This window comes from Aquarana catesbeiana, linkage group LG02, assembly GCF_042186555.1.
Source record: "Aquarana catesbeiana isolate 2022-GZ linkage group LG02, ASM4218655v1, whole genome shotgun sequence".
Taxonomy (NCBI): Eukaryota; Metazoa; Chordata; class Amphibia; order Anura; family Ranidae; genus Aquarana; species Aquarana catesbeiana.
In genome coordinates, this window is record NC_133325.1 from 129,872,901 (window position 1) to 129,900,697 (window position 27,797).

Here is a 27,797-nt window from a genome sequence, read left to right on the forward strand (position 1 = left end):
TACCATTTCTATATTTTTAGCAAAAGCAGGTCGGAATAAAATAGCTGTTCAGCAGACACATCATTTTTGATTGCTTTACTTCGAGTTAGAGATCAGATTTATATTTGAAATCCTTATTTTTTTTTGGGGGGGGGGGGGGGGGGCTGTGCTCATTTACTATGTGATGACTCCACTAGAGAAATGATCTCTGGAATGACATAATCCGCCGAGCGCCCCCCAGAGGCTGCCATAAGAACGTGCCCCCTAAAGTCGGGCGCCCCCCCTATCACTCTGCCCATAGCGCCGCTCCGGCTCCAGGATTCCGGTATGTGGATCTTCTGTCATTCCCTCTCCCTCGGACAATGTGTACAACATTCGATTCCATTTCCTTCTCCGGTGAAAAGAATAGAAAGTATTGTCGGGTGTATAGGAGTGCAGAGATCGGGAGGGGGGTGTGGGCGGAGCCAGGCGATGATAAATAGCTGTGTGTTGTGAGTGTACAGAACGTTCTATAGAGAGAAGGAGGAGAAGGAGGAGGTGGTGGTGGAGGTGTGATCTGGGATCTGTACTGACACACAGGTGGACAATCAGGACTGGAGGTGCCCACTTCCCTGGGGACCTCACATCACTCACCTGTAGGCTCCTGAGATCAGGTAAGTGTCCTCCTGTCTTCCTCATTCCATTGCAGTGTATGTAGATGTCTTATGACATGAGTGACATATAAATGTTCTGTACCTGTGTCCAGGTGTGAGTGAATAATCCATTGCTGTACATAACAATGAATCACTGAAGAATGGAAGCAAACAATGTTTCCTCAGCTGAAAAATATTATCCAATGTTCAAAACAAGTGAGCAGAATGTTACCATTTATGAACACATGATGTAAGCTTATAATTATATTACACATGTTACATAGTTACATGTGCCGATTCATTTAAAGGAAAGAGAGGGATAAGGACCAAATCTGTAATGTATGGTCACTCACCGTGATTCTACCACAGGGCATGGAGACTAGACAGGTAACAGACTATTATTCCTATGGCATTGGCAGCACATATGCTGGTTGGGTCTTGTTTGTAGGTTTTTAGAATGAGTTCTGTCTTTACTGCTGTAGGGTATCTAATCAGATTCTAACGATCTGAAAGTCGCCTGAGTTAAGGTGCGACTTTGCCAGGCAGGAGTACTACTTTGATGCGACTTTCAGGGAATGCCTGGGTAATCTTCCTCTAATGTCAGATCCAAATCATATTAATAGAGATGAGGATCCGACTTGAAGGCAACTTCCGCTGAAGTCTATAGGCACACGTTGGATAGAAGCCGCCTTGAAGTAGTACAGGGACCTTTTCTAAAGTCAGAGGGACTTATAGTAGTCATTTACTCATTTACTAACATGGAATTTCACATGTTTTGCAACTTGGAGTGTCACAAGTCGGATCCTAAGTTGCGGCAGTGTGAACCGAGCGTTACTCACAGATGAAATTCGGACGGTTTAACAGGAATTTCGATCCATGTGTACCCAGCTTTTTTATTCTTTACAGCAGTTTAAGGAGTGAATGTCATCCTAGTCCATCGTTTCTCAACCAGGGTTCTGTAGGACACCAAAGTACCTTGTAAGGCGTTCCCTGACAAGGGGGTATTGGTGGGCTGATCTCTCTATATTGATATCTAATGAAACGAGGCGATTTAGGGGGGCAGTTTATTTCTGATCATGTTGTTATGCCATGAGTTTTAGCTGGAATAATTTTAGAAAGCTTCCTTGAGAAATTATTTTAAATATTTCTTTGGTGCAAACAGGTTGAGAACAGGTGTCCTAGTGTGTTTTTTGTGAAATACCCAAACAGGTTCATTAGAAATGTCTTTATTTTTTTACATTCCCTTGAAACTGAATGTATATTTGAAGTCAAAGCAAGCTAACTTTTAAGATATATCCAAAGCCAAAACTGTTTTCTAATTTTGGATAGAGTATGTGGTAAACCATTAAGTTTTTCCTGTCTCTGTGCCATTATGGAGAGTTTCCATTAGTTACTGTGTTAGAGACAAAACAGGAAATGCGAGAAGGTGAGAAAATGAAGGAAATCTTTTCTCAGATAGTTGTCACCAGAACAAGTGTCCCCATTGGAAGATTGCTTCTCAATTTCTATTTCATTGAGAACTCAAAAATGTAAATTTCTCCTAATTTACAGTCTGGGAGACAGTGTGAATCACACCCTCAACTGCTCTTCCTAGTGCATGTGTGATTCTGATTTGTAGCTATTATATAACACAGACGGACATTATTGCAGACGTTTTTATAAATGAAACCAAATAGGATTTGGATTCTTCTTTCAGATAGGGAAGTTTAATCTTTGAATTGATGTTTTATCTTTGTAGTAAATATAGACACCACATCAAGTGGAATCTAATATCTTTGAGTCATTTGTAGACACTACGGGCTGAAGCTCATTCAGGGTTGGATATGTTGGAAAACATTGTTTATCACTTGGTAAACCATCACATGGAGGTGGCCGCAGTGGGTCTTCCTTGTCCCTTGTGTTTAGGCCAAACTTGCATGGTTGCCCAACCACGTTTAGGTCCTCCCTAGAGGTTGTAGATGCCTGGGGATGCGTAAATGTAATCTATAGTCTATACTACCTATAGTTGTCTATAGGCACCATTATACAGCACGTTGTTTTACCTCACGTGCAGAGCAAATTGATGTGTGTTGCACCCAGGTAATTGGTGAAGGTGGTTATCTGGGTGCGAACAGGCTGTTTATTTTTACATCAGGACAGTTAATTTGACCAATCTATTGAAGTAGTTCTAATGGTTGTATGTTAACATGGAAATATTAAATATCTGGAAAAACAAGTTAGTATGATAAAAGCATTTTATATATAGAGTAAACTGACCCTTATCACCCAAGCAATGTCAGACATGCAGGCACAATGGCAGAGCTTTATGAAAACACTCCAGTCTGGTACAGCTGTGCATAGTAACCAATCAACTTCTCTGTCTTAGGCCCTTTTACACCAGCAGACTGATCGGGTCCGCCTGTTCATTCGGACCCGATCGGACCACCCATTTTTCTCTATGGGGAGGTGGATGTCAGTGGACGGAGGATGTGTCCGCTGTCACCCGCCGGTATCTTTTTTGATCCAGTCAAAAACAGACAATGGGGATACGTTCACAGACATGCAGTCCGTTTCCATCCGAACACCCCATAGAGAACAGCAGGCTGTGTCCGTGTCCACTTTTCATAGCGGAGCAGACATGGACCTGTCATCCGCCTGCTCAGCAGGGATCAGCGGAGAGATCCCCTGGTAAGCAGGCGGATCCGCCTGGACGGATTCCACTTCGTGTGAAGGGGGCCTTATTGTCAAAACTTAATTGAACAAGCTGAAGTTAGAAACTGATTGGTTAGTATGCACAGCTGCACCAGATTCTGTGTGCACAAGGTTTAGTAAATCTCCCCATTTTTTTTTTAAATACGCATTTGTAATTACCTATTTTGGCGTATCTTGGGGGAATCAAAAGTGCTTGGTCAAAAATATACAGCACAGCAATCTGCAATATCTCCTGAAAACTGTCAGTTAATCTTGGCGGTATCAACAGTGTTTGGACAAAAATATCCAACACAGTAAACCGCCATATCTCCAAAAAATGGTCAGCTGGGGATGTTTCCCGCACACTAATAAAACATACACATGAGGATCTTTGCCCTCTCTGCGGTCAGCAGCATCTGGAAATCATTGCATGTTTATAGTATAAAGAAAAAGTATTCCCCCCCCCCCCCCCCGTACTATGGGACTTTAAGGGCAAACTATAATAGACATTTATCTTAAAACATAAAAAAAAATGTTATTAAAGAATTAAAAACATGTTGGTGCAGACATAACCATAAGAATATATGATACATGACACAAGTTATGAAACCAAGCTCATGGAGTCCTCATAATAAAGGAAATGAAGGTTGCTTCTCATACAGCCCATACAGCAACCTTTGGGGGTACTTTTTTTTCTATACATTAAATTAAGGGATGTTGGCAACATATATTGGAGACATACCTTCTCCATGGTGGTTTCTCCTCTCTATTTTGCATGTACTTTGAAGTTGGCCAAAAACTTAAGAAGGCTGTTGGACATGTGAACCGAATACAACCACCCTTAAGCCGGCCATAGACAGATCAAAATTTTGCTGGCAGAATCGTTGATCTGTCTATGGGCAGGCTGGTTGTACTGAAGTCAATGCATATATAGCAGCCATCAGTGATCATTGTATTCTGCAGTGGGGAAGGCTCTCTGAGCTTCCCGTGAGCAGAACACAATAGTGCTGCAGGAGGGTTAAAAGAAAATACATTTGCATAATGCATGGCCTGCCTAAAGCTGGCTACACACTATACATTTTTCAAATTGTATGCATTCAGGCAGGCCCTTGCACTACATAGTTGAAGGTAAATCTAAAGCAAATTGAACAGCAACAATTGTATAATGTGTATCTAGCTTTAGAAAGAATATTTGGCTGACAAGTTCATGAACCTGAACACTCAGCCTAGGGTAGTTAAACTTGAGGGAAACTGATAACAATTGGACCTCTAAAGTTTTAAATATCTGATTGCCTTAATAATTGTTCGCTAGCCATGTCTGCAGCCACCCACAGAAGGGAGATTGTCATGATTAAGGGTATGTTAAAAAGGCTTTGTCACTTTGCACAGGGGTTGCCCAAGTGGCTCTAAATATTGGAAAGTCTTGAAAGGCCACCCCTTCAACCACTTAGACTCCTTTCACACTGGGGCAGGGACGGCGTCGGCGGTAAAGCGCCGCTATTGTTAGCAGCGCTTTACCATCGGTTTTCAGCCTCTAGCGGGGCAGTTTGACCCCCCGCTAGCGGCCGAGAAAGGGTTAAAAACCACCAAAGCGCCTCTGCAGAGGCGCTTTGCCGGCGGTATAGCCGCGCTGTCCCATTGATTTCAATGGGCAGGAGCAGTGAAGGAGCGGTGTATACACCTCTCCTTCCCCGCTCCGAAGATGCTGCTAGCAGGACTTTTTTTCCCGTCCTGCTTGCGCACCGCTCCAGTGTCAAAGCCCTCGGGGCACACTGGAGAGACAGCAGCGGCTGTTTCGGGTCGGTATGCAGGCGCTATTATTAGTGCAATAGCGCCTGCAAACCACCCCAGTGTGAAAGGGGCCTTATTCTCACCTTCACCTTTCCCACCTGCCCCTACATCAGAGCTGCGAGTCCCATCCCTGTGTAAGCTCCATGTCAGATGCTTTTGGAGCTTACACAGGGTTAATGAAGTTGTTATCATGTGCCAGGCAATAGGTGGTTTAGGTTTGCACATTGCATCTTGGAGGGAGATCATATGCTGCCGGAAGCCCAAGTGACTTGTGATGCCTCTGATGGAATGGTGGGAAGTGCAGGAAAGGTAAGATATAAGGTATAACGAGTTAGTATGGGACTCTATCAATATAACATGAAGCAAAATGACAGGCTCTCTTTAAACTCTGGTACAGATTTTGTAAACTGGCCAAAGACACATTTTTAAATTATTTATTTATTAAAGGTATTTATATAGTGACAAATTATGCAGAGCATAACATACCAGACATTCACATCAGTCTTACATTCTAAGGTTCCTATCTCACATGCATTAGAGACAATTTACTTACCAGAATGTCTTCAGAGTCTTGGAGGAACCTGGAGTACTCAGAGAAAACCCACATAAGCAAAGGGAGAACATGCTAACTCTATGCAGATAGTGTCCTTTCCAGGGTTCAAACCAAGGACCCCAGTGCTGCAAAGCAGTAGTGCCAACCACTAGGCCACTATGCTGCTCACAACCCTTGCGCAAAAGCTCTTTTTTGCTTAAGCTGGGTACATACTAGAACTTTCTTATTCATTTAACCCAGCGATGTTAGTGCAGTGATTTCCTCCACTGTACTATTGTATTCTGACAGGGAGACTGCCTCCCCCACCCCCCCCCCCCCCCCCCCGACAGAACACAAGTGCTGATCAGATGCAGGTCAGGTGCTGGTTTTCCAGAAGTCGGACGTGAGACTGGCCTCTATGGAACAGACAGCTGCACACATGGGTCAAACGTCAGCCAGTCCTGCTGAACTGACCAATTTACTCTTGCGCTTGGCCTGTCTTTATTTCCCTTCAGACAATTTCATATACCAGTGAAGGCGAACCTTGGCACCCCAGATGTTTTGGAACTATATTTCCCATGATGCTCAACTACACTGCAGAGTGCATGAGCATCATGGGAAATGTAGTTCGCCATCGCTGTCATGTACTGTTAATGACAGTAATGTTCTGGTATTCTGATGATCGTTTTCATGAATCTAACCAAGTTTTTCTGCCCATATCTGCCCAATCTAATTTACCAACAGCCAAAAATTCATGGAATAGCAGATAAAGAACATGGACGTAAACAGCATACGTCTCTCCAGTGTGATTCTGTTGGAGTGCTGATCCTAATACATGTTTCAACACAGCAGAAACACTCATTAAAAAACTATAGCTCTCATTAGGGTGGATGTCGACACACCTTGATTATAATGTGCCAGCTTATTCAGGTCACATGGATCTACCCATTCCAGGATAGTGAGATCTAATTTTTTCAATCAATCCTTTATTTTTCTTGGGGGAATCTCAAACCTATAGCCTATATTCTGGGGACTTTTTTTTGTTGTGTTGGACATGCATGACAAGGCGGAAATGTTGCATCTACTCTTCTGGTTCTCATCACTTGTGAGACCCATCTTCCAAGGCCATCTAGTGTAATCATTAACATTCCATACTTATTTTTGCACTGTATGGCAGTCTTGTGCATTGCATGGCCATCCAAAAGTTCCTTTATATACAGTAGATTACTAAATTTAGGTTTGATTGTACAAAACTGGTATTTTTTGTCAGGGAACAGAATTCGAACATACCGTAAATATAAATTCATTATGTAAAAGACTGGTAAATGAGAATATGTTTTAGTTACATACAGATGAATTGTAGCATGTGTGTTGCTATTTGATGGAAGATGATTCTTTATTAAGAGATTTAAAGCATTCAATGGATTTGTAGGATTAGAAGCTTTATATGTATGGTGGAGACTGTGATTCTTTAAAGACGTTAGTGTGCAAAAGTTTGCACACTCCGTGTATTGGCATTAGCAGGTAGTCTCTCATAAGAGGAAACATGGAGGCTGCTTATCCCTCCTGAGTGAAAATGCCAGTTGTCACGAAGACCTTCTAAAGCTGGCCCAACACTGTTACATATATAGGCTGAACAAAAGAAATCATAGATTCCCCCATTCACACTAAACAGTGTGCGTAGATGAAACCTCCTGATGGGCTAGTGTATTCTGATAGAAGTTGTCAGAATACCTGCACAGCGGCTGCATCTGACTGGATGCAGCTGCTGTTTGGATGATATTTTTCCCACAGGCTTCTCTGACAAACGTCATTTGAATGATTTACTTTTGTCAAAATGATTAGGGCCACTCACTGAGCCAAATTTGCTGGTTCATCAGGAAACAACTGAAATTTGTTCATTGTATGGCCAGCTTTACAATAATCATTCCTGAGTTAATGCCCCAGAACAAGTATATAGATAGGAACTTTTCTCTGACTTTACTGATCTGCATAGTTGTTCCAAGTCAGTGACTCAGCGCTGATTGAAGAATGACCGCTAGAAAAAAAGCATCTTTAGAAGAAGGTCAGCAATGGCACCTTCATATTTCTGTCATAATAGGTATATTATAATATATAATAAGAAGAAGACTGTCTCACGTTGATAGCACAAAGCCAGTCTTAGAGTAGTGGTCCTTGCTGCCCATTCTGAATACAGCCAGCTAAGAAAGCTGGGAAATCACACTACATTCAACTGAACAATCTCTTCCTTTGTTGAAATGAATGATCACTTTTTAATGAAAGAATGAAGTCTGTGTTCAGCTATTGTTACGTGTATGGCCAGTGTGGCTGAGTGTTGGTGAAATCACTGGTAGTCACCATCATTACACCAACTGTGTAGATGTTAGACAATGTGTAGCATTCCAGCTGTCTTGGAGGTACAAGTAGTAGCATTTCTACACACACCCAATGCAAATCCCTGAGCAGTCAGATAGAAATAGGACATGAAGTGGTTGACAATTATGTAGACACTCTAATTTAATGTTTAACTAAAGGCAAAGCCCTTTTTTTTAGTTTTTTTTAGTTTTGGATAAGCTGGAGAGAAGTCAGAACACCTTCTGGGTTTAATAGATGTCAATGTCCCCTTTAGAGAGATTCACCCTCTCTCCCTCTCTTTTTCTCCAGATGACCATTATCAAAGAAAAATAAAATCCCAAATTTTGAGTTGTCCCCAGAACTGGATCTTCCAATGGAGACACTAGTTCTGGTGACCCTGTTGACAATGAGAGATTTTCCACAATTTGGAGCGATTTTTTCTTACCGCCTGTTGGGGCTATAGGACAGTAAATGAGGGGAAATCTCCCCAATAAATCAAAGATGGCAAAAAAAGATGGTGTTCTAACTTTCTCCAACTCTATCCAAAATGAAAAGAAACATTTGGGCTTTAGTTATGCAAAAGCATAATATTGTACTATAACTACACCGCATCTAGAACAAGGTTTTTCAACCAGGGCTCGATGGAACCCTAGGGTTCATCAAGAGGTTACAATGGATTCCTTGAGCAACAACCAATTTCTGCCTCTCAGATAAGTTCCTGCTGACACCATTGATCTTTTTAGCTATCTGTAAGGGGGTAATTCTTCCCAATGACGACAAATGTAAGAAGCATTCTTCCCACTGAATATCACACTAATGTACTATGTAGATATAGTTATAGATATAGTAACTTTTAGCAGGGGTTCCCTGAGACCGGAAAGCTATTTTAAGGGTTCCTCTGTGTTGAAAAGGTTGAGAAAGACTGATCTAGAATGTCCTAGTGTGAAGTGTGCTCTCCGCCAAAGCAGTCATGAACCCAGCAATGGTATCAAGCTTTGGCTAGTTAAAGGTCCCCAAGGAGCCAAACATATCCCAGTAGTTGGTGAAAAAACATTGGACTCCCGAGGTTGTGATGTTACTTCATGCCCCAGCTACATGGGTGATTTTTGACTTGTGGGTTGACACGGGTTGTAGTCACTCTCAGAAACTTTGTTCCCATTGAGTTTTTCTGCAGTCGCCAACGCAGTCACAAAGGATGTTGTAGTGTTTATATAAAACCATGTTAAAAATCACCTTTGTAACTTTATTTCTTGCTAAAGCAATAATAAGAACGTAAGCAGGATCAGTCAGAGGTTTATTTAAGAAATGTATGGCAAATTAAGTGGAGGCATTGTCCTTAGTAACCAGAAATAGTCCATTGCTCAATTTCCTGCTGCAGATTAGGGAATAAAAATGAAATACTGATTGATGGGTGGAAGCTAATTTGTCTTGTCATAATCCAGCCTCGGCATCACACAGAACTTTTTTTTGGTGGTTTCACACCAGGCACACTATGGCAGGTGAGGTGTCCCACTGTTTTGGGGATGCAGCTTTGTAAACACCTTTAATAAAACAACTAGTAAAGCCAGCTCTTCATTAGCAAGTCTTTATATCCACTTCCTGGATAAATTGTTTATTGGATGTTTGTCGTCACACCTCATATATATAAAAGTGCTATGCTATTCCTACAAAGGAACACAGAGTGATGTCTCTTGTATGACATTAATTACACCCTCTTTATGTAGGATGAAAAGCTGGTTCTAAATCTTACCTGGCTGTGACCAGTTACTGTTACTCACCGGGTGTCACCGTCATTAAACATGAAACACATCTATGAATTTTAGATTGTATAGATGACTTTTCTTGTATACTATATATTACGTTTTGATCTCTAGTACATTATATTTAGTAATGTTCTACAGAGTGCTGTTATATAACACAGGACACAATCACCTGAATTAGTACACCACACTTTTGTTTTCTGTTTGCTATACACTTTTCCATTTGCATGCTACATTACTTTGTGTCATATGATTCGCATATTCAAGCTTTTTAAAGCTTTGTATATTATACGTTTAGAGAATTATGCGTTTCTTTTGCATCTTATATATTACATATTCAGGCATATTTTACAGTTTTGTTTCAAATAAATTTTTCATTTGCATCCTACATGCAGTATTACTTTGTGATATATGTTACTTATTCAGACTTTTTAAAAGCGTTGTTTACTGTACTTTCTGTTTCTCTTGCATTTTTTGCATCCTACATATTACTTTGCGTTACTTATATTTCATATATTTAGGCTTATGTTACAGTTTTGTTTACTATGCTTTTTGTTTCCTTTTCATCCTACATATTACCTTATTCAAGCTTAGTTAACAGTTTTGTTTACTACATACTATACTCTTTGTTTCCTTTGCATCCAATGTATGACTTTGTGTTATATGTTACATATTTAGGCATATTTAACTAAGCACAGTGTATGTTAAGTAGTCCACACCCTTTACATCACCCTGGACTTGTATGATACACAAATGAGGTACAGTTTTTAGTGTACAGCTACGCACAGCGTTCTATGCTAGTGGCTTCCAGAATGTGGCACGCAGGCTGTATGCAGCCTTTGGCTCGTCTTTATCCAGCCCTTTGGGCAGTATTCCTCCCACTGAAATGAGACACTATACCGGCCACTGACACCAACTATGAGTCACCATTCCTTCCACTGACAACAGTAGTGGGTTAATATTCCTCCCATGGATATAAAATATGAGCACTATTCCTCCCACTGACATCAACAATGGGGCACTATTCCTTCCACTGATACCAATGATGGAGAACTATTCCTCTTCCTACTGACCACAAGCGCTATGTCATTTTTTTATTCTCACTGACCACTGTCTACTTCCACTGATGCCGGGGCATTTTTTACTCTCATTGGCCAGCCCTGAAGGATAGTCAATTGACCCTTTGCTTAGAAAGTTTGGAGACCCCTGTTCTATGCCACGACACAATGGGGGAGATTTACTAAATCTGGTACAGTTGTTCAGAGAAACTAATCAACTTCTAACTTTAGCTTGTTCAATTAAGCTTTGACAATCAAACCTAGAAGCTGGTTTACCCTGGTTTATAGGCTGTAGAAAGCACAAGCACCAAGCTTGGTGCTGCGTCCTATTAGCAGGCAGCTGAAGTTACAGAAGAAAGCAGAGTTGAAAAGATCCACAATTTAGAGCATAAGCTGCGGGTCATTGTGTGCCAAAATTCTTCATCCCAATGAGAATATAATTTATGTCCGGAGTGATGATGACTGGAATCAAGCTCACTGCTGATTGCTGAGTTATTGGTCTGACTCAGCAGAAGGGCAAGTCAGATGGCTGCATACAGATTGCTGCTCTTTCAAAGGGAGCAGAGGTCCTTAGATGAAGAAAGGTTGTATAAGTGGTAGTGGGATATCCCATCATTGTTATGACAGACATTAAAACCTGTTATTTTGGTGCATCATGAAATGATGGGTGCAAATGGGCAAATGGGGTTGCGAATAAGCCATATTGTCCATAGAGGTATATATATCAGGATTGCACTATAGCCACCAATCCAATTAAAAGCTCCACCCCCTGCCATCATTTTTCCATTGCAGGTTTTAATCTGATTGGTGGTCATAGGCAATACTGGCACTGTGAGACATTTTGGTTGATTTATTAAAAGTAAAAAGGCTGTTCAGTTTTTAAGGGTATTTTTACCTTACAAGAGAATTTTCCTTTAGCTTAGTGAATGAGGTGAAGTTCTGCTGGCTTCTATCATCCAGTCATGTACAAGCAGACATATAGGGGTCGATTTACTAAAGGTAGAGATTGCAAAATCAGCTTCTAGATTTAACCGTCAAAGTTTAGGAGCCCTTTTACACTGGGGTGGTAAAGCACCGCTTGTTTTAGTGGCACTTTACCTGCACTGCGTGGGCGGGAGTGGGGAGCTTTTAACCCCAAAGAAGGGGTTAACAGTGCCCGAAAAGCGCCACTGCCGAATCGCTTTGCAGGCGCTTCAGCAGCGCTGCCCATTGATTTCAATGACAGAGGCGGTTTAGAAGCGGTGTATACACTGCTCCCGCACTGCCCCAAAGACGCTGCTTGCAGGACTTTTTCTTCCGTCCTGCAAACGATTCGCCCCAGATTGAAAGCACTCAGGCTTTCACTCTGGGGAGACAGGGGAGGCAGTTTACAGGCACTTTAAATGTGCTATTTGTTAGCACTAAAACGCCTGTAAAGCACCTCCAGTGTGAAAGGGGTCTAATTGAGCAAACTGAAGTTAGAAGCCGATTGGCTACCACGCACAGCTGCACCCGATTTTGCACTCCTGTTTTAGTAGGACCCATTTCACACTGAGGAGTTTTTCAAGTGCTTTTGCGTTAAAAAAAGCGACTGAAAAGTTCACGAAAACTGCCTCCCATTAAAATCAATGGATGCTTTCCCACTGGGGTGGTGCGCTGGCGGGGAGGTGAAAAAACTCCTGCAATCAGCATATATGGGGCATGTTTGGAGAGCTAAAAAAAGAGCCTCAAAAGTGCCCCTCTCCATTGAAATGAATGGGAAGCGCCTGAAAAGCACTTCAAAAGATCTTCAAAAGCGCCTCAAAATGATTCTTGCAGCATTTTTTTGAGTCACCTGATCTTCAAAAAAGTGCACCGCTAAATCCTCAGAAGCGCCTGAAAAGCGCTGCAAATGAGCTTGCCTTTTTATAGCCAGTTTTCAAGCTCCTCAGTTTTGAAAAGGAGTCTAACTCAACCCCACGGTTTTCTTTTAATTTCCTTGCACATAATTGGGTATCCTATGCAAAGGGAATTTTCACCTTACTCACCAACCTAAGGGAAATATCCTTTGCAAAGTGAACAGTCTACTTGCCTTTGGTAAATCAATCCCAATAGGCCAAGTTTTGTATCTCTTAATATTTTGGAAACAAAGAATTGAGAGTCTTTCCTTAAAGCAGAAGTTCCATTTTTGGGTGAAACTCCGCTTTAAGTGCACTGTTTTTATACTCTATGTTGACTCAGTGACTTACTTAAATTCATAAACATTACTTGTAAAAAAGAGAAAGTTTCAAGATGATAAGAGTGACAGGGATTGAGTGTTATCTCCACTGACTCATAAATTTACTTTTCAGGTTATACAAGAGAGTAAAAAGTACACACAGCAAAGTTCAGCAGAGTATAGTAAGCCTGGGAGATGTGAAGCTCGTCTAGTTATTTGTGTAGGCAAGCTCTTACCTGACCCTTGGACTTGCCAACCCAGCACTATGTGCCCACCATACTCAGACATTCATTGACAGGCTTTTCTGTCTATGCCGCATGAAAGGCTCGGTGTGACTAGTTATTTACATTTTTAATAGTTAAATGAAAAACTGAAACTGTATTGCATTTCAATTGGTTTGGAATATATATGGCTCTGTCACGAGTTCAGGATCATTCGCACCAGACATATTTTGCAGAACTTCTAAGGCAGGCAACAAGCGTGGACAAAGGAGAATCCATTGTTTGCCATTGGACCCATTGCTATTACAGTGCTGCATTGCAGGACACTCAGAAAAGTGCTGAATGGCACAGCTTTATTTACTTCTCTGTCTGGTTCCATTCAAGACAATCAAAGGGGATCCTTGAAAATCTCAGTTTACAGAGTCCTTTACCACAACTTATGTTACCATTTCTATAATGGAATAAACAAATACATAATCACTTTTAATGGATTTGGGAAGATCATGTCAAGCCACTAAAAAAAGTACATTTAATATTTTTTACCCCCCAGGATTGCACCTGTGATAAGTGGATTGCTGGCGCAGTGTCAGGCTCCTGCAGACACTTTCTCCAGCTTTCTGCCTGTACCTCTGTATGGGTTTTCTATGAGAAAGCTGGAGGAAATATCAACAGTCTTTAAAGACACTTATCAGCATTCGCGTAGTTTATAGACTAAACTACAAGCTGTCTGCCACAGTGCAAGATGGGACTTGTAGTTTCTTCATTCATGGATGTTAAAATGGGACAGCAGCTGTAGGGAAGAAGGTCCCCCGCTCGCTGTCACAGGGAGGGGGGATGAAGGGGTGGAGGTGCTCAAGCATGTTACATGCTACACGCTAAATATTGGTGCAACATGTCCCACATGTGAACTTATCCTTTGAATAGAGTGATTTCCCCTCACTTTCTGTCCTGCTGACAACAAGTTCACCAACCAGGAAGTGAGGGAAACTCTCCAATAGCAACACAGAGATAAAAATGCTTTTCTTTAGTAGCGTAAAGGGAGGCTAGAACCCCTGACAGAATTTTATTTCTGCCTGTGTCTCTGTTGCAGATTTTTCCCCACTTCCTGTCTGCTTAAACCATTGCTGCCAGGGCAGGAAGTGTAGGGGACATCTCTTTAATGGCACCCTGGATAGCAGTAAAGAACAGATAGGAGTTTTTAGTGTTCCTCACTACCCAAGATGAAAGACTTTTTTAGTTGAAGATATTTTTCCTGAGAATCAAGATAGGTCATTTCTGTTATCCTGTATGTATCAATATCTGGCATTCCTCCAGAGAAATAAACACTATTCCCTTTTGCCGATAAAATATAGTTACAAAGTATACTTTGGTTAATGAAAAACACTGAGATAACCTTTGCTCTGGTATAAATTAGCTTTGGCAGATGGATGTCACCAGTGGTTTGAAAATAACACATCTGTGTTCCAGGGTTTTGTTGAGGTACTTAGTGCGCTGAACGAGAGAATAGTAATGAGTGGAATAGATTCCTCCACTATGCTAAATAGGGTGGATGGAGGAATCTCCCCTGCTGGCCATACATGGTGCAAACTTCTTTCCTGCAACCATGGGTTACAGGAAATAAATTTGCACAATTCCCCCTTTAACACAGACAGTGCTGATGGGAATCTCTCCTGCCGAGCCATTGTTTTCTCCTGGCAGGGGGGCAGGGGAAGCCATTCCCCCTGGGAGTAGACAGTGATTATATAGCAGCCGCTAGCGATAATCACAAGAGAATCCGGTAGTCTGGTTGTACCCAAGTCGATAGATCAATCAACTTGGTACATTCAGCCTGCCCATTAACGATTGGAATATCGGCCGGTTTAGCATTCAAACAGTGTATGGCCAGCCTTAGGATATTCAAATATCACCTGTATCTGATAGTATGCATTCCCTGTTTGGCTGTCAAATTTTCCACATCGACTTTCCAGTCGATGTTTGTTGAGATTGGTGGTGCTAACAGGGCTAATTCGAGCTATGTATGAGTATCATAGGATGGTCCTCTTTTAAGCTGACCATAGACAGAGCATTTTTCTTTCCTGCAACCACGGGTTGCAGGAAAGAAGATCGCTCGATTCCACCATCAACACAGTCAGTGTTGATGGGGGAATCCCTCCCGTGGAGCCATTGTGTTCTCCTGGTGGGGGAAGCCATCCCCGCTGGGAGAACACAGTGAATTTTGCTAGCGACTACAATAGTTGCTAGCAATAATCTCATGTAAAATCCGACAGGCTGGTTGTACCCAAGTTGATCGATCGATCAACTTGGGTACATTCAGCCTGCCCATACATGGTTTGACTCTCGGCCGGTCCCTGCTGAACTAGCCGAGATTCCAACTGTCTAGGGCTGGCTTTAGTGTAGCCAATTCAGGTCAGGTCAGGCGATGACCCCCATGGGAACAAGCAGTTCTTCACTCTACAACCAGCTGATCTTTAGGGCAAATAGCAATCAAGTGTTCTTTTCTTAGCTGATTGCTGAGATATATCAGGTTACTCTACTATTCACTCCAGTCCTTCCTCCTAAATGTGCACTGTGCACTCTTGGGCAATCAAATCATTTGTGTAATGTAATGATCTTTCACTGGAAAGGTGTTTTTATGATCAGATTTTGCCCACATGTCCAATCATTTAGTAACATCAATAATTATAGTGCTTTAGAATGCTTATACATACATGGCACTTTCATGTCAAAATTAGTGTAAGAGGCATAGGTTAGGATACATCATTTTATATGAAAAAAACTCCAAAGTTCCTTTCATTCATTATTAGGTGAGTGTGAAAGATGTAGTGCACTCTTTTCACCTATGATGGAGAAATGTGTCCATTGAATGAATCCATAATAATAATAAAAAATAAAAGAAATCAGCAAAGAATGTTAAGAGAATAAAAGAGCTAATAAAAACATAGAGTAGTTTTTTTGTGAACAACAAAATGAGAGGAACTTTCTGACATACATATATTATAAAAAAAAAAGAAGGTATTTTTTGGCTCGATTGTAATATATGTGCTAACAGTTATTCCTTCCATTTTCCCCACTTGCTTCTAGTCCCTCTGTTTTTAATTGTTAATTTCTTTCCTCATAAAATCATCAATCTAGAAATAATAAGTAGTAGTAATTGATTCTACTATTGTCTGTGAACATTCAAATAGATAACAGTAGGATTCACTAGTTTTTTTAAGTACATAATATCACCACTAGAGAGCACTCTATATATTTAATTTTACATCTATCAATAGGGATTATATACACATGTAACCAATCTTCTTGCTAAGTCGCCCAAGTTGTTACAATACACCAAGTACAGTTTTACTGTTAGGTAGATGAAAATGTGAGTTTATCTGTTTGAACTTTTTTTTTTTTTAATAACAAAATATGTTAGTCTTTTAGTATGATTTCAAAATATGTTTGTAGTTTGATTGTTAGCATTTTTTTAAAGAAAAGATCAATTTCCTATCTTTTCTACTTCATTATTGGTGAAGAGTGTTTGTTTTATGATAGTTTGTCCAATATCATTATGTTTTGTTTTTTTTAAATGTTGGCATTTTGTCTTCCAGAAACGTTCATCGGACAGCATGGATTGGGGAACTCTTTATGAAGTCATTGGAGGGGTCAACAAACATTCTACAAGCATTGGCAAGATATGGCTCTCTGTCCTGTTCATATTCCGAATTATGATTCTGGTGGTGGCTGCGGAGAGTGTCTGGGGTGACGAGCAGTCAGATTTCACCTGCAATACATTACAACCTGGGTGCAAAAATGTGTGCTATGACCACCACTTTCCAGTGTCTCACATCAGGCTTTGGTGCCTCCAACTCATCTTTGTGGCTACCCCAGCACTGTTGGTTGCCATGCACGTGGCTTACTTGAGACATGGGAAAAAAAGAAAACTACAAAAAAAGATGCAGTCTGGTAAGGCTGATAAATCTGATGAGAAGGATTTGGAGGATTTAAGAGAGCAGAAATTTCGGATAGAAGGTACACTTTGGTGGACCTACACCATCAGCATCCTGTTTAGGGTGCTGTTTGAGGCTACTTTCATGTATCTCTTCTACTTCCTCTACACTGGCTTCCATATGCAACGTCTTGTCAAGTGTGACAACTGGCCTTGCCCGAATGTGGTCGATTGTTTTATTTCGAGGCCTACTGAAAAGACTGTATTTACCATCTTCATGATCATTGTGTCTGGCATTTGTATGGTCCTAAATGTGGCAGAGTTGTGCTATCTCATCATTCAGGCATCCATGAGAAGAGCCAGGAAGAATGCCAGGAAACACACCAACCACATAAGTGGCAAAGAAGAGAAGCAGAATATGCTAAATGAGCAGAAGGAACAATAATCGATCGAATGAATGTTTAGTTTACCCTTCAGCCTTAACTGCCCTTTTTCAAAACTAAGGCAGAAGGATTGCTATATACAATACATTGAATTAAATCCTAGATCTGAATATTTAGGAATGACAGAAATTCTACACAGAAACATCCTTAGATATCTGTGTAAGGTGGATGGCTTTTGCGAATTTACAAAGTATCTTTGCAAATTTAGAAATATTGGTTTACACATTGGTGGAATTTGAATAATTTAAAGTAGCACATCTTTGACTAAAATTCAGTAGTGTTTTATATTATGTCTTTATGTTTTGGTGTTTGTTTATTTTATGTTATCATTTTTTTTTGTTGCTATTTATGTTACAAGATTTGTCGTTGTGTGTTAACAATGATAACAAATTCTGACTGATTTTGTACAATTATTGAATGTATTTGGAAGAATAACTCCACTTTTAACTTGAAATCCAAATTTCATTTTTTTTACTTGGCTTGACATAACCGTCACATTAAAGGAGACCTTTCCTGAGAGAACATTGCCTTTATTGGCTTCTTATTCTGAAAATGCTGGCTGCCTGGCTGTCAAGCTGGCCCTCCGGTTCCAATGCTGCAAGTCATTTAATTGGAATGTGCATGCAGATAAGGATAGCTGACTTTGCTCGGAATTTGCTGAGCTGTATACTTGTTCCAAATCTGGGACTTAGAAAGTACTGAAGCTAAAGGTCAGCATAACAGCCAGACAACTAGCATTTTAGAAGGAGTTTAACCATGGCAGTCTTCATGCTTCTGTGAAGAAAGGTTTCCTTTAGTGAAAACATTTAACCTGATTAAGGCTTTTAAAGGGAAACTGTGAGCATGGAAATGAGGCAGCTGTCATTACTGACTTACTGATTTTTACTGTTGCAGATTTTGGGGGTGTCATTGTGATTGCGGTTACACCACCTAGTGATTCACAAATGTGGAGCAAACATATAGCCAGCGAAGTCTAAAAAGTCTGATTTTCAGACTTCACTAAGTAGGGAAATCAGAATTGGAATAACAGCTCCAGAGCCCACAACTTTAGAAAAACAGGTCAGTAATGGCAGGTCTCATTTCTGTCCTCACAGGTTACTTGTAAGGCCTGGTGTGGCTACACAAATGCTGTGTCTACATTTGGACATGATGTGTTAGGTGCAATAGATCTTCAAAGAGCCTGTGCAAGCAAAAGAGACACAGTAGTTTTTTTTTTTTATAACAAACTAAAGTTTTCCTCTGTCCTGTCATACAATTTGGAATGTCTAAGACTCTCCATAGACATGAGATCATGGTTGGGAAGATGTTCCATAAATGACCACTAACACAAAAAATATTGTATTCTGATAAATGCAGATAGTAATATTAGTAATGTTATAAAGCTGTCCAAAATTATAAACTACAACACTGCCAAAGTGCTGACAATGGTCACCTTTTATTAAAGGAACTTCCACTTTTCTAGTTCCTCCCCCCCTCCGGTGTCACATTTGGCACCTTTTAGGGGGGAGCAGATACCTGTCTAATACAGGTATTTTGCTCCCACTTCCGGGCATAGATACCCGAGCCACCCACAGGTATCTACGCCACTCCCCCCCCCCCCGCTGTCTTCTGGGAGACACACGGCTCCCAGAACACAGCAGGGACCAGTGGGATAGCGCAGCGCGAGGCGCGCATGCACAATATTCCTGATTCCCTCACCGAGGATGGTGGAGGCAGCCCCCGACAGCCGAGGGATAGATTGGCTTCGGGTGCCGACATTGCGGGCGCCCTGGACAGGAAAGTGTCCTTATATTAAAAGTCAGCAGCTACAGTATTTGTAGCTGCTGACTTTAAAAAAAAAAAAAATAGGCGTAACTCCACTTTAACATAGTGTAACCCTTTCCCACCCGAAATCTGTGAATAAATATCCCAACTATCCAGGGAAAGTGCCTTTGGGGGCCAGCAGCTGAGACATTGTGTATCTGCCAGCTATCAATCCTTGTTGTCACCGACATCTCGGGTCCTCAATAACCATCGGAGTGGTTGGTTTCCGATAATGCGACCATGATTAAATGCAGGCTCAAAAGCTTCTTAAAAAAAAAAAATCCTTTAGCCTGCAGATGACTGACACTGCCACCTTCAGGCTGCAGCAGAATTTGCAGTGCCATAAAAAAAAAATAAAAATAAGAATTAGATATTTTTAAACATAAAGAAAAAAAAAAAAAACAATTTATGAAATTTTTGTACATTTCTCAGATTATAATAATTAAAAAAAACAGTGCAGGGTTTTTTTAACAGCATACCAAATAGGATGAAAAATAATTTAGGTATGCAAAATAATAATAGGGGCATATTTATAAAGCAGTAAATCTGACATTCGTCAAATATTCACTGCCAGTGAATCTTCCTGGTGAATATGTTTTAAATTAGTGAATGGTTAACACCTGTGAATGCTTGGAGAATGTAACATCTGTTGCTTTATAAATACAGTATGTTCCTTAGCATTATTGTCAAGTTAGCTGATGCTGCTAAATTTTTGACCTGATCGTTAAAGAGATACTCTTAGTATATAAAGAAAAAGCTGCTGCAGCTGTTTAACCGCTTGCTGCCCAGCCACAGTCCATTTACTGCAGTGGCTCGGGCAGGCAGGATCACATTCATGTACGTCATCCTGCCTCTTCCGGGTTAGACGCCCCCTGAGGGCGCGCAGCGTGCCGCTCCCCCGACCGCTGTGTCCACCCCTCTCACTGACCCATTTGTTGGTACAACTTGGTCTCTGTGTAATTGTGGATAAAAACATGAAAATAAACATAGAAAATGAAAAAAGAAACTAATATATTAAATGCTAAGATTAATGTCTTAAAGTTTTCAGAATACATTATTTTTTGTAATAGATGTCTTTTAAGCACGTTGAATTGTTTCAGCTGACTTTTTACGACAATCCCTGTTGCTGGCTTAAGCTCAGGAAAAAAGAAAACACCTTGAATCAAAATTTATTTTGGAACATTGTTCTGATCCTTCCCCAGATCGGTCAGGTAGGGGGTTGTCTCCATAATCCATTATGTATCCATAATGGGTGGCGATCACATCATGTATATGAATAGCTGAAGGCTGATGAACTTGGAATACTTTAACTCTTTAAATTTCATCCAGCACAGTTTTCTATGTGTGTTAAGGTGGGGGATTTTCTTTTGCTAATAAAAGCACTGCCACTAAATAAAAATGAAATAAGTAGATGTTCGATGATGAGGGACAAGCGATAGACTGAAAAAAGCAGTGTTCACCATGAAATTGTATTTTCATTGACTTAGTATTCTGTATTTCCTATACAAACCAGTAATTAGTCTATAAATGTTCTTGTGTTTTTTAAATGACTTGCACTAATCTTAAATTGCCAGGATGAAGAGAATTAGATGAATGTTGCCTAATATTACGTTTCTAAGGAGTAGCAGTGGACATAAATTTAAAATGCTGCCTTGCAACCTTGCAAATGTTTGCTGCTATAGAGGAAACTGACCCGTAAAGGAGATAATACTTCTTTACCAAAGACTGAACGTGAAACTTTGCATCCAAAGTGTGAAGTGTCTTTATTTTTTATTTCATTTTGTAAAAAGGGGAGAAGGAAGTTATGGGATATGCTTCTTTTGCAATTATGTGCTCAACAGACCATGGATTTGTGCCTGCGGGACGTGGATGCTTAGAGTTGGCCTGCACAGTTTAAATATTTCTTTTGTTGGATAAACTCTAAAACAACAATGACCACAATACAGTGCTTGGACTCTCATATCTTTTTTTTAAAGGTGCTTCTGAATTGTAATCCAGTTAGAATATGCAATCAGCTGTTTTTTCAGCAATAGGTCACTAGAGGGTGCACTGCAAGTGCAAATGTCAAAACATAAAACTACTTTTTTTTTGTATGTTTTAGTTTCAATAAATATTTTTAATACTTTTCCTTTCTCTGTTATTCACTGAAAAACATTGAAAATATTACATGTATCAAACACTAACTTTTCTAAAGTCTAACCAGACTGACTTCATTGTGATTTTAACATGAACGTGTAAATGATCTATTCCAGGTGTTGAATATAAAAATAACTTTTTTATTCAATAGGCTTTCCTCTCCCTATTATAAAATAAAATATTTTTCCAATGGTAGAATTAATTTATTCAATGAAGTTAGTACAGTACAGTGGTAAAGGGATTTTGGCATACATATAGAACAGAAGATATCATTGCAGATTGGTGGATAGCATACATAAACTCATATTTCTCATCATTCATTTCTTGCATACTTTCCAAAATTATTTTTTCACCAGAGGTTATTGAAGCTTAGATGCCCAGGGCAAAACTAGCATGATTAGTTTCCTTCAGTTACCTCTTCTACAATTACAATTAGATTGTTTAACTTTAAGTAGAAATGCAAACACAAATAAAATCAGGGTAAAGTTAGAACTCCTGACCTGAGTACTTGTTCCAGGTCAATGACTCTGAAAGTATGTAAAGTGTACCTGTGATTTGAAAATTATGAACACTTGGTTACTGAACTTTAGGGTGCGTGTAAATACCTGGAGAAAGGAAAACTGAGATCACTGCCATGTCTCTGAGTGGTATAAAGCTAAGGTTATGTTATCACAGCATCTATGCATAAAGTGTTTTATCACATACGCATTTAGGTGCATTTTGGGACTGCGTAAAATACTGCATTTTGCTCGCTGTTCAACTGACCGAAAATGCTGCATGTATATAATAGTGATCTCCCGTGCTCCAAATAATAAATAAAAATTACAAGCAATGCTGCTACTTACACTTACAACCATAAAAATCAAAACCAGTGAAAATTAAATATATATACCAAAGTGCATATATAGCAAAATTCACAGTAGTGCAACAATAACACCTAATTAATTCAGTGTTCAATACAAAAATGCAATGATCGAATATATATATATATATATATATATACAGTGGGGACAGAAAGTATTCAGACCCACTTACATTTTTCACTCTTTGTTATATTGCAGCCATTTGCTAAAATAATTTAAGTTCATTTTTTTCCTCATTAATGTACACACAGCACCCCATATTGACAGAAAAACACAGAATTGTTGACATTTTTGCAGATTTATTAAAAAAGAAAAACTGAAATATCACATGGTCCTAAGTATTCAGACCCTTTGCTGTGACACTCATATATTTAACTCAGGTGCTGTCCATTTCTTCTGATCATCCTTGAGATGGTTCTACACCTTCATTTGAGTCCAGCTGTGTTTAATTATACTGATTGGACTTGATTAGGAAAGCCACACACCTGTCTATATAAGACCTTACAGCTCACAGTGCATGTCAGAGCAAATGAGAATCATGAGGTCAAAGGAACTGCCTGAAGAGCTCAGAGACAGAATTGAGGCAAGGCACAGATCTGGCCAAGGTTACAAAAACATCTCTGCTGCACTTAAGGTTCCTAAGAGCACAGTGGCCTCCATAATCCTTAAATGGAAGACGTTTGGAATGACCAGAACCCTTCCTAGAGCTGGCTGTCCGGCCAAACTGAGCTATCGAGTAAGAAGAGCCTTGGTGAGAGAGGTAAAGAAGAACCCAAAGATCACTGTGGCTGAGCTCCAGAGATGCAGTCGGGAGATGGGAGAAAGTTGTAGAAAGTCAACCATCACTGCAGCCCTCCATTAGTCAGGGCTTTATGGCAGAGTGGCCCGACGGAAGCCTCTCCTCAGTGCAAGACACATGAAAGCCCGCATGGAGTTTGCTAAAAATCACCTGAAGGACTCCAAGATGGTGAAAAATAAGATTCTCTGGTCTGATGAGACCAAGATAGAACTTTTTGGCCTTAATTCTAAGCGGTATGTGTGGAGAAAACCAGGAACTGCTCATCACCTGTCCAATACAGTCCCAACAGTGAAGCATGGTGGTGGCAGCATCATGCTGTGGGGGTGTTTTTCAGTTGCAGGGACAGGATGACTAGTTTGCAATCGAGGGAAAGATGAATGTGGCCAAGTACAGGGATATCCTGGATGAAAACCTTCTCCAGAGTGCTCAGGACCTCAGACTGGGCCGAAGGTTTACCTTCCAACAAGACAATGACCCTAAGCACACAGCTAAAATAACGAAGGAGTGGCTTCACAACAACTCCGTGACTGTTCTTGAATGGCCCAGCCAGAGCCCTGACTTAAACCCAATTGAGAATCTCTGGAGAGACCTAAAAATGGCTACCCACCAACGTTTACCATCCAACCTGACAGAACTGGAGAGGATCTGCAAGGAGGAATGGCAGAGGATCCCCAAATCCAGGTGTGAAAAACTTGTTGCATCTTTCCCAAAAAGACTCATGGCTGTATTAAATCAAAAGGGTGCTTCTACTAAATACTGAGCAAAGGGTCTGAATACTTAGGACCATGTGATATTTCAGTTTTTCTTTTTTAATAAATCTGCAAAAATGTCAACAATTCTGTGTATTTCTGTCAATATGTGTGTACATTAATGAGGAAAAAAATGAAATTAAATGATTTTAGCAAATGGCTGCAATATAACAAAGAGTGAAAAATTTAAGGGGGTCTGAATACTTTCTGTCCCCACTGTATATAACATTCCATGTGCAAAGAAAATATAAAAAATAGCAGTCCTCTTTAACCACTTCAGCCCCGGAAGATTTGGCTGCTCAATGACCAGAGCATTTTTTGCGATACGGCACTGCGTCAGTTTAACTGACAATTGTGCGGTCCTGCGATGCTGTACCCAAACAAAACTTTTTTTCCCACAAGTAGAGCTTTCTTTTGGTGGCATTTGATCAACACTGCGGTTTTTATTTTTTGCGCTATAAACAAAAAAGAGCGATGATTTAGAAAAAAACACAATATTTTGTACTTTTTGCTATAATAAATATCCCCATTTTTTTATTAAAAAAGCAAATTTTTTCTCAGTTTAGGCTGATATGTATTCTTCTACATATTTTTGGTAATAAAAATCACAATAAGCGTATATTGATTGGTTTGCACAAAAGTAATAGCGTCGACAAAATAGGGGATAGATTTATGGCATTTTTATTATTATGATTTTTTTTTTACTAGTAATGGTGGCGATCTGCGATTTTTATTGTGGCTGCGACATGGCGGACACATCGGACACTTTTGACACATTTTTGGGATGATTGACAATTATACAGCGATCAGTGCTATAAAAATTCACTGATTACTGTATAAATGTCACTGGCAGGGAAGGGGTTAACGGGGGCGATCGAGGCGTTAACGGCGGCGATCAAGGGGTTAACTGTGTTCCCTGACTGTGTGTTCTAACTGTAGGGGGAGGGGACTGACTAGAGGGGATGACAGATCGTGGTTCCTAGCTATTAGGAACTCACAATCTGTCTCTCCTCACAGAACAGAACAGGGATTTGTGTGTTTACACACACACGTCCCTGTTCTGCCTCTCGTGCCCATGATAGCTCGTAGCCGGCGGTCATTGTGACCATCGGCCACGAGCATCGGCACCCCCACAGTGCAGTGGGCGCACGCACCTGCTATCCCGCTTAAAGGAGCCGACATATAGCTACGCCGGCTCGCGGGACCGCGCCGACCTGCCGCAGTATAAGGATGATGGCTGGTCGGCAAACGGTTAAACAGCTAATTTTTTTATGATATTCCCAATGATGTCCTAATTAAGAAAAAACACAGTAATTTTTAACTTGCGTACCACTCTCATGGTTAGGCTAGTAAGCCATAAGAATCAGTTGTTCAAAGATTCCTTAATAACCCAATCCACTTCTCCACAGTTCCTTGTAGAAAGGGTATACATCCATGGGTACATGAAAAAGAAAGGCTCCACTAGTGTAATATTGTAAAGCTCAATCTTTAATCTAAAAACAATACCCAGTCCACTCTCATGTAAAACATCTTGTATCAAACATTGTATAGCTCATGACTTAATCAAGCAATCCCCTTCAGTCCCACTACCTCCAAGCTGGCTGATGACTATCCAGGGAAACGCCAATCGCTCTCACAATGTTAATGCAATCATTCTGGTTGCCGTTCAGTCACACCCCAACGTATGTTTTGTCCGTTCCGACTTCAGTCAAAAGGGACCGAAGCGTACGTCGCGGTGTGACTGGACGGAAATCCAGTCACACCCCGACGTATGACATAATAAATTAACATCATCACACTGACCGGAGAGGCACTCTACACTGTCTTTCTGTCAGCAAGCTCCCAATATTAGATGACAGACACACACAAGAGAAATATCTGTGACATACATAGTGCAACGCATTGGAAGATGTGCATGGCCACTACATGCTGAACAGTGGGTGTGGGCAATAGAACCTGATCCTGCTCACGGTATACACCACAAGTGTCAAACACAAGGCGCACGGGCCGAATCCGGCCTTCCAGGCCATTTTATGTGGCCCTTGGACTAGGGTTGCCACCTGTATGGGTCGCTTTAAGGGTGTTGGGGTCTTTATGTCTCTCTCTAATTGAGGTCTGTATGGGGGGGACTTTGATGTGTGAAGGTACACCTGGGAGTACCTGATGTAACGGGACTGTGATGTGCAGAGGGACTCTGATGGGGCATCTGATGTAAGGGGGACTCTGATGGGGACACCTAATGAAAGGGGGGACTCTGATGGGGCACCTGATGCAGTGGTGTTGTTAGGTGGGTCCGCACCCGGGTGACACCCGCCAGAGGGGAGACACCCGTAGGTTGTGGCACGCACCTCTAACACTGCCCGCTGCCTGATCTGCGCCTCAGGTCTTGCGCTGTGTCCCTCAGCGCAGTGGACTGAAGCTGCCTCCCCCTCCTCTCTGTTTACATCCACACAAGAGGAGGAGGAGCCTGAGGGACACACACGGCTGTGTGTATTTGTCCGCGCTGTTCTGAGGTCTGTAAACTTTATGTATATGTGGGTGGACATGTGCAGGTGTGTCTATACTAATGGGGGTCTGCACTGAGGGGGGATTCTATACTAATGGGGGCTCTGCACTGAGGGGGGTTCTATACTAATGGGAGGTCTGCACTGAGGGGGGATTCTATACTAATGGGGGCTCTGCACTGAGGGGGGATTCTATACTAATGGGGGTCTGCATTGAGGGGGGATTCTATACTAATGGGGGCTCTGCACTGAGGGGGGATTCTATACTAATGGGGGGTCTGCACTGAGGGGGGATTCTATACTAATGGGGGCTCTGCACTGAGGGGGGTTCTATACTAATGGGGGGTCTGCACTGAGGGGGGATTCCATACTAATGGTGGGCTCTGCACTGAGGGGGATTCTATACTAATGGGGGGTCTGCACTGAGGGGGGATTCTATACTAATGGGGGGTCTGCGCTGAGGGGGGATTCTATACTAATGGGGGCTCACACTGAGGGGGGATTCTATACTAATGGGGGGTCTGCACTGAGGGGGCATTCTATACTAATGGGGTCTCTGCAATGAGGGGGATTCTATACTAATGGGGGGTCTGCACTGAGGGGGGATTCTATACTAATGGGGGTCTGCACTGAGGGGGGATTCTATACTAATGGGGGCTCTGCACTGAGGGGGGATTCTATACTAATGGGGGTTAGCACTGATGGGGGATTTTATACTGATGGGGGTCTGCACTGAGGGGGGATTCTATACTAATGGGGGCCTGCACTGAGGTGGGTTCTAAACTAATGGGGGTTGGCACTGAGGGGGGGGATTTTATACTGATGGGGGTCTGCACCGAGGAGGGATTCTATACTGATGGGGGGTCTGCACTGAGGGGGATTCCATACTGATGGGGGTCAGTACTGAGGGGGGGTGTATGTACTGATGGGGGGGTCTGCACTGAGGTGGGAGGTTGATACTGATGGAGGGGGGTCTGCAGACTCTGCACTGAGGGAGGGTGTCTGTACTGATGGGGGGGTCTGCAATAAGGAAGGGGAGTCTGTACTGAGGGAGGGGGTCTGTACTTAGTGGGGGGGTCTATATTAATGGAAGGGGGTCTGTACTGAGGGAGGGCAGTCTGTACTGAGGGAGGGGAGTCTGTACTTAGTGGGGGGTCTATATTGATGGAAGGGGGTCTGTACTGAGGGAGGGGGGCTATATTGATGGAGTGGGGTCTGTAGTTAGTGGAGGGGGGGTCTGTACTGAGGTAGTTGGTGGAGGAGGGGGTGACACCAATTTTTTCGGCACCGGGTGACACCAACCCTAGTGACGCCACTGACAGGGGCACCTAATGTAAGGGGGGACTCTGATGTTATGTTATATTAGAGAGCAATTCGGACCGCCTTGATTTCAAATTT

The 27,797-nt window shown here is 41.5% G+C and overlaps 1 protein-coding gene across 1 annotated transcript; it reads left to right on the forward strand.

Annotated features, from left to right (window-relative positions):
- The first annotated feature begins 452 nt into the window (after positions 1-452).
- Positions 453-19,353, forward strand: GJB2 (gap junction protein beta 2). The gene is made up of 2 exons (XM_073613464.1): positions 453-632; positions 16,765-19,353. Exon 2 carries the CDS (start codon positions 16,783-16,785, stop codon positions 17,545-17,547), a length of 765 nt encoding a protein of 254 aa, XP_073469565.1. The 5' UTR covers positions 453-632; positions 16,765-16,782; the 3' UTR covers positions 17,548-19,353.
- The last annotated feature ends 8,444 nt before the right edge of the window (positions 19,354-27,797 follow it).

Excerpts from the sequence above, each read along its gene's own strand:
- GJB2 (XM_073613464.1), top strand. The coding sequence starts at position 16,783 with ATGGATTGGGGAACTCTTTATGAAGTCATTGGAGGGGTCAACAAACAT.